At 42.2% G+C, this 11,845-nt stretch overlaps 1 protein-coding gene and 1 non-coding gene across 2 annotated transcripts; one reads left to right on the top strand and one right to left on the bottom strand.

Annotated features, from left to right (window-relative positions):
* Positions 1 to 7,977: 7,977 nt before the first annotated feature.
* Positions 7,978 to 11,628, top strand: LOC111885311 (uncharacterized). The gene is made up of 2 exons (XM_023881573.1): positions 7,978 to 8,886; positions 11,164 to 11,628. Exons 1-2 carry the CDS (start codon positions 7,978 to 7,980, stop codon positions 11,626 to 11,628), a joined length of 1,374 nt encoding a protein of 457 aa, XP_023737341.1.
* LOC111885322 (small nucleolar RNA R71) lies at positions 8,500 to 8,606 on the bottom strand. The gene has a single exon (XR_002848074.1). It is a non-coding gene; the product is annotated as a small nucleolar RNA R71 (small nucleolar RNA).
* Positions 11,629 to 11,845: the final 217 nt, after the last annotated feature.

Raw genomic sequence — 11,845 nt, 5'->3', positions numbered from 1 at the left:
GATTCCTTCAATCCGAGTCCTAGCCTGCCCAACTCACTGACTCCACTCGACTCACTGATTCGCACGTAATCAAATGGGTTAGGGTTTGCAACCCAACTCGTCGAGTCCAAGAACAGACTCGCTAAGTTCACTTAAGTCATCCCTATTCAGACGATTTCAGACCATTTCACTGCTTCCAACTCATAGATCTGGACTCCTAGGGCTAGTTTCACACATAAAGTTTCCATCTTTACGTGCATGCAAAGCAATATAGGCTCAATACAAGCTAGAAGGAAGGTTTAAGACAAGGAAACCCTCATACATGCCCAAGGGCTGATGCTTTATGCTTTCATGGATCAAAACCAAACTAGATCTGAAGTTGCAACCTCAGATTTAGTCTCTAAACCCGAAATGGGTCTCAAACAAGCTAAGAAGCCCCAAATCAACCTCCATGGATGAAGCTAGAAAGAAATAGATTAAGGTAATGACCTCTTACCTCAGATATATGCCCAATATGATGTAGATCCCAGATCCACACAAATTCCTTGATGCTAGCCTCTTAATCCACAAGCTCCTTTCACCAATTTCCTCTTCCGAGCTCAAATCTCCTCAAAAATGGAGGCTCACACGATTCTAGGGTTTACTGGCACTCAAAGGGGAATAAGGAGGCTTAGGACATAAAGTCCTTTAAATAGGGTGCAAACCCTAAAATCTAGGGTTTCTTTTCCCAGCACCGACTCGTCGAGTCCAACCGCTAACTCGGCGAGTCGGGTCACTTATCACATGCCCAACACCTGCTCTAATTCGACGAGTTAAGGCTCCTACTCGCCGAGTCTACTCTTTATTTACACCAAGCATCCCTGAACTCTTGCTTCTGAACCTGGGATGTTACAATTCTCCCCCACCTAAATTAGGCTTCGTCCTCGAAGCCTGCTGCGACACACAATCTCTAAAAACACTCCTACAATGCAGCCTCTGATCTCAAACCGACCCAGGTTTCTTCAGAAACTACTATCGAATCCCTAAAATCAATCCTTTCCCCTGCAGGGCCTTGACAACTGATCCAAGCCGGCTACCGGCTTCGTTTCCCTGATGACAAGACATATCGACTAAGTATCACCAGATGATACTACCATATTCCTGTCTTACACATTCATTCGCAGCTTGTGAAAACTAGATACCATTATATACCACCGGGCCCTGACCCAGTACTAATCTGCTATCCCTTGCCCAATTGGCGCTACTTCTATCAAATTGCACTGTTAGGAACTCATCCCGTTTCCTTCCTAAATCCAATCCCTTTCCGCGCTGACATGATAACGCATTCTTCAGCTTCTGAGCAACTCCCATGAACACCCATCTATAACGCATATACCATCGTACCTGGCCCAATCAGCCTCAGGCTGGAATACCAGGTACGCCTACGATGGGTCTAGTCATCCCTATGATGGAATACCACTACATACATAACCTATGACTACAACCATACTTGGAATCCAAGGATCTATCCTTGCATCTCTTCCGAACTCCTCTGATTCGACACCACCGATAATCATTCCACAACCTCAACAGACACCCAACCCAGATGTGCTCCCATATATCTAGTACAATCCCAATGTTCACTGTCCATAACTGAAATACTTTCGATCATCCATTCACACTACTGCTTTCCCTTCATTTGACCAACACTCCTTCCCGGGGCTACATACCTTTCCCTTCTATTATCCAAGGAAGTCTACTCGACGACCTTTACCACATCAACAAGTGCCACGGTGCTAAAACTCCACTCTATACTATCCATTTGTAGAGCAACTGCTACTCCGAAACTCCCATATACTCAGAATCTGATCACATAACTAACAAGGCCCACACACAGCCTTCAGCTAACTCCATAATCATGATCAATACTTGGGGCCAGACTTACTGATTGCTATTGCATAGCAACATACTCAATCAATCTCCGCATACATGTCTACTAACACATACAGAGCCTTCAGCATGACTGGACCGCCTTACCGGGCCTTCAGCCTATCTGGACCACTCTCAGAACCTTCAGCATGTCTGGACCGCCCTCTTGGGCCTTCAGCCTGTCTGGACCGTTCTTCGAGCCTTCGGCCTGACTGGTACGCCCATCGGCCTTCAGTCTATCCGAACCGCTCAAAACTGTTGTACACCACCCTAAACCATTCTTCCCGGGAACCTCTCCCATGTAGACTGTTCTAGCCCTCTTGGGGTTCCGAACTCCAGATCCATTCTATGAATTTTAACCCCGGCCTAACCCCAAGCCTCATGTCAATCAACCACCTTATCTGAAACCATGGTCTGCTCCTTGCCCCACGTGTCTATCACCTGCTCTAACCAGACCACACTCTCGGCTAAAGACACTGTTGAATCCAAACAGCTAACCAACCTTGGATGCTTGCTGCTTCACCTGAGAATTTTCCAATTCTCCGCACTTAGTGCACCAACTACTAACTACCGATGGCGAAACCGGAATAGCTTAAACGTCCCTACTCGATATTATCCCCCTTATCCATGAATTGATTCCCTCTAGAGTGAGCAACCTTCACAAAACAACCCTCCCGTCATCGCACATCCAAACTCCAAGGAAGTTCGAATCTAAGCTGAACACTTCTCACATCGCAGATGCTATACCTAGCAAAGAGATCATATAACCTATCTTCCGATCATCTATACTCCTGGGAATTAACCGTCTACAACTCCTAACTACTAAAATCCTCAGATCTACTATGAATCATGCTGAAAAGACGGAAAGGTTTACAATACCACACAATAACAAGATAACAAGATGGAAACATACCAGCAGCTGCATCTGGCTCTGACCTGACCTCCTCTGCTGTAAGCTAGAAAGAGCGTCCCTGAGCCCTCGAAGGCTCCGATGCACCCTGTCCCCCACCAGTAATCCTCAAAGTGTCCAGTGCTGGAGCCTGCACCGGTCTTGCAACAAGTTGTGGACAGTTGGCCTTCATGTGACCAACCTGATGGCAGTGATAACAAATCCTCACATCCTGAACCGGGGCCGACTGACGGCAATCCCTCGCATAATGCCCCTCCCTCCCGCACTTGCGGCACGTACCACCGGACCTACAAACTCCGGTATGACCTTTCCCACACTTCTCACAAGTGCGGCTGCTTTGCCTTCCAACCCTAGAGTCAACGGTCTTGAACCGTTTCGGCGCCGGCTGCGACTGCACCGAGGCCTGTCTCTGCTCTCGCAACTACAACTCAATCTCCAACTCGCGCCGCCTGGCGGCCTCTTGAAACTCCAACAAGGTATCACATCCCTGCATGGACACAAACTGAATGATATCCCTCTTGATCATACTCAGATACCAGGACATCTGAGCCTGACCCGAAGCAAACTCAGGGAAAAACATTTCCCTCTCCGTGAACATCCTGGTGATCTCCGTCACCGACTATGAATCCTGCTTCAGCTCCAAGAACTCCTGATCCAACCTCTCTCTCTCAACCCTCGGAACATAACAAGTACTAAACATCTCCCGAAACTCATACCAAGTAACCGCAGCCCGCTGCGCATCAGAATAAGATCTCGTAGTCAACCTCCACCAATCCTTCGCTCTGAGCCTCAAAAGGTTCAGAGCACACTTCACCCTCTGATCCGCAGGGCATGAACACGTGAAGAAACAACCCTGTACATCTGCCAACCATCTCATAGAAATGATCGGATCCTGAACTCCATCGAAAGTAGGGGGCTTCGTATTATCGAAGTCCCGATACAGAAAGCCTCGATCGGCTCCTCCCCCTGCCGCTGCTACAGCCGTTGCAGCTTCCGCAGCAGCTGTCTCCGCAAGAGCTGCATAACACTCATCAAATTACTAAATCATAGCGGTCTTGATTGACCCAAACATCTCCGCCAACTGAGCCCGGAACATAGCAGCAACCTAATCATGCAGGATCTCACGAATCTTGGCATCCAACTCATCCGTACTCATCTGACCAATGACCTCGGGTGGCGCTGATCCACCCTGACCACCCTCTCCTGATCCCAATCCTGATCCGGATCCATCCCCGGTACACCTCGTAACCAGCATACTGAAAATACACCACCAGAATATTAGGCATTCCTCATAATAACCCCGAGAACTAACTCCCAACAAAACCCTAGGGGTTGTGACTTCCTTGATACGTATATGGGTCCCGTGCTTTCAGTAGTACAGGCCCATACTACCTTCCACACCTACCCATATTTGTATCAAGTATCACCACAACACCCTAACAATAACATATACATGACGAACACTCAATCCTCACTTCTGGAGGAGCATAACTATCTCATAACCGACCTACTAGTCCCATACAACCCACCCATCCATGAAACTTCCACCAACCCTGCAGCACTAGTGTATGCTAGTCATACATAACGCTGGACCCTATAGACTTTCGAATATCCAATCCTACCCTAAGCTCCCAATCATACAAGAACAGAACATAAGGCCAAATCAAACATTCTCAGGCTATAAGATCTTAATTATGTATAACCGTGATGCATACACTAAATAACTATAGTAATGATGTCAATTTCATACAAAGGAAAACCTAGGCTAGCAGGCATCATATAATCAGGCAATCCTATCATGCAACTCCTGAAGATCCCTAGCCTAGTACTAGCATGTTGCTCTAACATATCACATAATCAAATATCTTGTATGGTATTTTGGGGTCTACTTACTGGCTCTGGCTGATCGTACACTCTGCATCCTCCTTTACTTATTTGAAAACCATTTTAGAAATCATTTTGAAAACTCCCCTTGATTTGAGACTGGATTCACACGAATGGTCCTCCAATTCACTCAAACCAAGGCTTTGATACCAACTTGTAACACCCATAAATTTCCAACCAATTTAAACTTTTCAAAAACAATTCAAATCCATTAATTATTACAAAAAGGTTTTCAATTAGTTTATTATCAGAGTATCCCAGAAACATCAGTATAAAAATGAGGAGCGGTACGATCACGCCTTCGCCTTGCCACGATCTCCTGAGGTACCTGAAATAATACATTGAAACTGGAAGCCCGAATGCTTAGTGAGTTACCCCCAAAATACCAAACTCGTAACCATAATCATATTATATCACAATACAGAACAGCCATGCATATCGAGTCTATAGTGTGACTGGTCCGCCCGCACCAGGCCTTCAGTCCACCCGGTCCACCCTCTGAGTCTACAGTATGACAGGTCCGCCCGTACCGAGCCTTCAGTCTGTCTGGTCCACTCTCCGAGCCTCGGCACATCTGGACCGCCCTCTTGGGGCCTTCAGCCTATCCGGACCGCTCGCTGGGCTTTCGGCCTATCCGTTTCGCCTTGGGTATGTTGGCTTACAGCACAAAGCAGGACCCGCCTCAACCCAACCCCAGTCAAACATCCACATGCACATAAATAGATAATCACATAACAATCCTCAACCAAACAAAGCGATCTAGCAGATCATACGACATAACAGCATCCTAACCAGGATAACGACCTAACCGGCCACTGACATAACATTATTGTGACATCCCCATTTTTCACGGCCATAAAATACCGATTTTGTTTATGCTTTGTAAAAATCAGAGTACTCCTTTTCATAAAAATATTGCAGAATTTGTTCCCAGATAATACGATAAATACGCTATCAAAACATTTTCGAAGAAACGTATTTTATTCATTTTAAAACGTTTGGGATGTCATCGTCAATACAGAAACATAAGCATAAACGGAACTTATATTTATTACAGTAGTGATCTACATCTCTTTAATCTCTCAGTGTAATGTGACTTCATATCAACACCTGTGATATAAATAAACTGAGTGGGTCAGGTTGGGAAACCTGGTGAGTACATAGGGTTTTCAACCCACAATAATATAATTATTATGTTCAAACAATCAAACAATCAACCCAATTACCCATCCCCATTATCTTCTTTACTCTTAAGGATCTACCCTAAGAATCAACTATTCCTCGTTCATACATTCCTAACGATCATCCTAAGGAATCAGCACGAAGTCCATCGTCATCGGGTTCAGGCACTAAGTCTGCATAGTCGCCAAAATTTATACAATAGGCACTAAGTCTGCATAGTCACCAGGGTTTTGGCACCAAGTCTGCATGATCACCAGGGTTTAGGCATCAAGTCTGCATGATCACCAGGGTTTAGGCATCAAGTCTGCATGATCACCAAGGTTTAGAGTACACTGAGTGAACACATCGTTCACAACACTTACAGGTTGCGAGCCTGCTAGTGTTCCACGAGAGTGTCTAGAATAGTTCGTGGTTGTCATCCATACTCTGCTGAATTACGGGGCCATCGTTTGGGAAAAGGCTTCTCACATCGTTCACCCCTCACCCTCACCTCGTGGTCTATAACACCTCTCAACTCATCGACCAACTTATATTCCATCTATTACATCTACCTATGTTTTACCCCAACATTTTTGTAGATATAAAATACATATACAGTTTAAATCATTTAAAACGTGTATAAAATCGTTCAACTAGCATAGACAGCAAGTACTCAGATGATATGCACACATAACACATAATTTATATAGAATACTTCATATCTATGTGTAAGATGAAAGGGACCATGCACTCATCCGAAAGGTGGTGACTCAGCACTCAGACAACGCTTCAATACTCTCAAAACAATTTCCTTCGATAAAACCTAGTATCAATACCACTAGGGTTTAGTCTAACGATAACCGCGACAAATTAATAGTCTGACTATTATTACTATTATATAAGCATTAAATGATGCTTATATAACTCATAATAATAGCCCAAATAATTATTTTAAAGAGAATCAAAGGCAAATAATCATTCTTCTTTTACTAATCTTTGTTTTGAACCATGTTTGAATCATTAGTTTTTGAAATTAGGTTATTATTTGTTGTAGATATGAGTTAAAAGCTTTTCACTTCTATTTGGATGAGATAATCTTATGAATATGGTTTGATTGAGTGGTTGAATTGATATTAATTTGGTTATTCATCTTGTTAAGCTTATTAAAGATTCTTATGTATTAATGATAAATATTTTTAGTTAACAAATAAGTGATTGAGTTGCATGAATATCTTCTTGATTACTTGATTCATATAGTTTTATGAATATAAGATTGTATGCCTAGAAATAGTGAATATGAAACTAGGGTTAACTATAAAATGTGTAAATCAATGTGTGAGCATGTGTGATGAACAACCATACAAGAGTTGATTGAATTGAACAAATTTAATTAACTATTGTTATAAGTCTTGCTTGATACGAACTGAACACTAGGAAACTTGTTAATTTAATCACTTGATCACTGTTTGAATTAACTTGTCTACTAAAGGATTGGTAATAATGAACATGAACCCAATCACATTAGGAACCGGTAACCATTGACATATTAATTCATTGCACTTGCCACGAAATCAACCATAAGAATAAGTGAATCGAATCTGAACAGAAGTCTCTTTTATCATTGAATCTAGTTGTCTTTTCTTGTTCTTCTTAGTTGTTAATTGTCTTTGTTTAAGTGTTAATTGATTGTTTAAGTTTCTAGTCTTGCAAAACTAGAGAAACCCCCAACTTTTATTAATTGTTTTAATTAGATAATATTAGCATTTATTTTAATTGTTTACCGTTCCCTGTGTTCGATACCCTACTTACCTGAACTAAACTGCTAATCGATAGGTACATTGCCTTTCGTGTGTTTGTCTTTGTGTTTAAGTTAGTAGGATTAAAACTAGTTCGTTTCACACACATCAAGTTTTTGGCGCCGTTGCCGGGGAATGGTTCTAATAATTATATTGTTTGCTGGTATTATCAATCCTTTGTGTTAGATCTTTCTTGCAAAAGTTACCTGTTTTCAGTTCGTATTAATTTTATATAATTTTGCATTAAACTCGTCGAGTTTATTCTTCTGTTGACAGTTTCGTAAATTCTTCATTTTTGTTCGTTTTACGCTTGTTTTTCTGTTTTATTTTAAGGTTTGTATGACCCGAAGCTCCGGTTCTACACTAGAGCCACCCGTAGACGATCCGGAGTTGATTATTCGCAAACAAAGAGGAAAAGAAATCGAGCCCGACACATCCACGTTTGGTGAAGAAAGCAATTCCAATCAAGGAGATAATATGGCCGACATCGCCGACATACCGATGGGAGATTACAAGAAGCGCATAAGAGATGGTACCGGGTCGGGACTCGTGCAACCTGCAATCCCAGCTACCGCCAATTTTGAGTTGAAGGGTCACATCCTCGCACAACTAAAAGACATTCCATTCCATGGAAAGGAGCATGAAGATGCTTACAAGCATATTGAAGAAGTTATGGACATTTATGACTATTTCCACATGCCAAATGTGCCTCGCGATATTGTTTTACTACGGATGTTACCGGTTACATTCAGAGGAGGCGCGAAGGAATGGTTGAAATCTTTACCCCCCGGATCCATTACAACATGGCAAACGATGCGCGAGGAGTTCATTGACCAATTTTGTCCACCTTCTAAGATTGCAAAATTGAAGAAAGCAATTGCTAACTTTGAGCAATTGCCGGGAGAATCACTTTATGAGGCGTGGGAGAGATACAAGGGGTTAATAAGAAATTGCCTTCAAAACGACCTAAACGTACAACAAGAGGTTTCCATCTTTTATGATGGCGTGAACGTCACAACTAGGCAATTACTAGACTCCCAAGGACCCCTCACGAAGAAAGCACTAGCTGTCATTAAAACATTGGTAGAAGAATTCTCCAAACATTCAAGAGAATACCATAATCCAAGGAACGATACAGCTAGAGGCGTAGTTAACTCAGTTTCCGATGACATGCCAGCAATGATGGCCAAACTAGAAAGTATGGATCGTGGGATGACAAAGATGGATCAATCCATCCATGCCATAAGTGTAACACCCGTAGATCCGGGCTAGTCAATTTAGAGGCAATAGGGGTCGAAAACGACTTTTCGACAAAAGATTATTCAGAATAAATAATCTTAACCAAGTTGTAGAATATGTCACAAGCTTTCCGTACATATAAAGAACGCCGAAATCTGAGTTATAACGAAGAAGTTATGATCCGTCGAAGTTTCGAGACAGAACTGGCACGGCACCGGGAGGCGTAAATAGTGAATTTACGATAGAGCGAGATTTAGCCTTAGCGATCTAAACGAAAATCGTAGAGTATGTTAAACTAAGAACATCTATAAAAAGAACTCCCAAATCTGACTTCGTATGAAGAAGTTATGGTTTTTCGAAGTTTCAGATTAGTAGTGTACAGCACGAAATTCGAATTTTAGATCGAACGGTTTTTGGCTTACGCGACCTAAATGAGAGTTGAACATCTCATTAATAAGAACTCAACAGTAAAAAGACAGACGAAAACGGAGTCCGTATGAAGGAGTTACGAATTCTTCGCGGTCATTTAGCAGTCTAATCTCCTCCTACTGTTAAATTTAAGATCGGTCAAGAATTAGCCGACAGAGTCTAAATGAAAGTTGTAGATCTTGTTTTTACCTACGCGTGGAAAAAATAACGTAAAAAACGGAGCTCGTATGCGAGAGTTATGATTTTTCTAAGTCGAGAGGCTACTGTGCGAAATCGGGTGACGTGGTGCAATCCTGGCCGTTGCTTCCTCCCCAAGGCTAGCCACCAGATGGTGACACCTGGCCATAAAACTCGACGAGTTTGAGGTAAAATCGACGAGTTTTGGTGATTTCCAGCCTATAAAAAGGGTGTCGGGGCATCCTCATTTCTCACACCTTCCAACTTCTCTTTCTCTCTCTAGAATCTCTCTCTAAGCTAAAGTCTAGGAAAACCCCCTAGCACCCGAAGGAAGCCCCGAGGCTCCCGGAGTCCCGAGAAAAGGGGTCTTTCGACTCGGGAACGCTACTCCAGCGAAGCCCGGTTTTCGAGAAAACTCGTTGTAAGTGAGCTACACCTAACCTATCTTTAGTTTAGCTTACGTTTTAATGTAGTAATGTTATTAGGACCTTATAATAAGTACATGGGCTATTGTTATGGGTTATATAAGTATCGTTTAACGCTTATATAATAATAATAATAATAATAGCTAGACTATTAATTAATCGCGGTTATCGTTAGACTAAACCCTTGTGGCAATGATACTAGGTTTTGCCAAAGGAAAAGTGTGTTAAGTGTAACGAAGTGCTGTCCAAGCGCCGAGTCACCACCTACTCAGGTGAGTGCATAGTTACTTTCAGCTTACACATAGATATGAAGTATTTTATATAAATTACGTGCTATGTGTGCATATTATCTGAATACTTGCTATCTATGTTGCATGAACATTGTTATACATATTTTCAATGATTTATACTATATATGTATTTTATATCTACAAAATGTGTTGGGTAAAACATGGGTAGATGTAATAGTTGTTGTGTGACGAAATAAAATAATGAGAGGCCTCGTTATAGATGTTATTGATGAATCAGTCATCTAGCGGAGTATAGATGACGACCACAGACTATTCTAGACACTCCAGTGGAACACTAGCAGGCTCGCAACCTGTAGGTGTTTATTCGAACTGTGTGTTTATTTGAACTGTGTGCTCACCAGATGTACTCCATCCCCCACATGGTTGCCTCAAGGACATTTATTGCTGAGGAATCCCCTTAGCAGTAGTGTCCGTCCCGATGATAATCCTTAGGGTAGGTCCCTTATGATAGGTGCTTAGGGACGTAATGTGAGGATAACGGGAACGGGTAATCGGGTTTGTTTAATTTAATGAAGTTAATAAACTTATTTATTGTGGGTTGAAAACCCTATGTGCTCACCAGGCTCCCAAGCATGACCCACTCAGTTTCTTGTATTACAGGTAGTGGCGCATGAGCATAGATGTCATGTCTTGGGATGAGAGATTAATCGGATATAGGCCTGTAGATATGAAATAATGTAGTAAGGCTTATATTGTACTGTTTATGCTTTTGATCTGTACGAACATGACATCCCAAGTCTTTTAATGAAATACATTTCTATGGAAATGCTTTTGATAAATATTTATCATATTTTGTTTTGGGACAAATCCGCAACGCTTTTATTTAAAATGTTACTCTGAATTTTAAACAAAGCATAAACAAACCGGTCTTTTCTGGCCGTGATTTTGGGGATGTCACAATAAGGGTGGGTTGTGACAATTGTAGTGGTCCCCATCTTACTAAGGATTGTGATCTTGATGAGAACAGCAACTGGAAGGCACAAGTTTGTTATTCGAGTGGTGATAGGTTTGATGATGATTGGCGAAAGCCCAAGAAGGAATGGCTCCCCTACGACGAGTACAAGAAGGCAAAGGAGGAGAAATATAGGCAAAAAGCACGCGGGTTTTATAAAAAAGAAGAACCAGTGCAAGAGAAGAAGACGGATCTTGAAGCTATGTTAACTCGATTCGTTAGTTCTTTCGAAAAAAGGCATGACGAATCCGATGTAGCCATTAGAGATCAACAAAAGATGATGAAGGAGCACCAAACAATCATGATGGATCAACAAACTCTGCTCCAGAATCAACAAGCTTCAATTTTGAACATTGAAAAACAGCTTGGGCAACTTGCCAAGCAATTCAATGAAAGAACACCGGGTGGGCTTCCTAGTGACACGGAAAAAATTCAAAGGGCGCGCACATTAACATAGTGACAATATGGAGTTGAAAGGTAGTCACACCCCTCACTCCAATCCCAAGTACAGATCAAAAAGAGGCACAAGAAAAAGATCAAGAAAATCTGAATTCGCCGATAGTAGACAAAACTCGTTGAGTTCCTGACAGAAACTCGACGAGTTACGCACCTGATGAGCAAAATAATTCAAAAACTGAGCCATTTAAACCACCATTACCATTCCCAGGCCGAGC

The sequence above is a fragment of the Lactuca sativa genome, chromosome 3 (assembly GCF_002870075.4).
Source record: "Lactuca sativa cultivar Salinas chromosome 3, Lsat_Salinas_v11, whole genome shotgun sequence".
Classification (NCBI taxonomy): Eukaryota; Viridiplantae; Streptophyta; class Magnoliopsida; order Asterales; family Asteraceae; genus Lactuca; species Lactuca sativa.
Note: the sequence above shows the minus strand (reverse complement) of the source record. Positions and strands in the feature narration are given on the sequence as shown.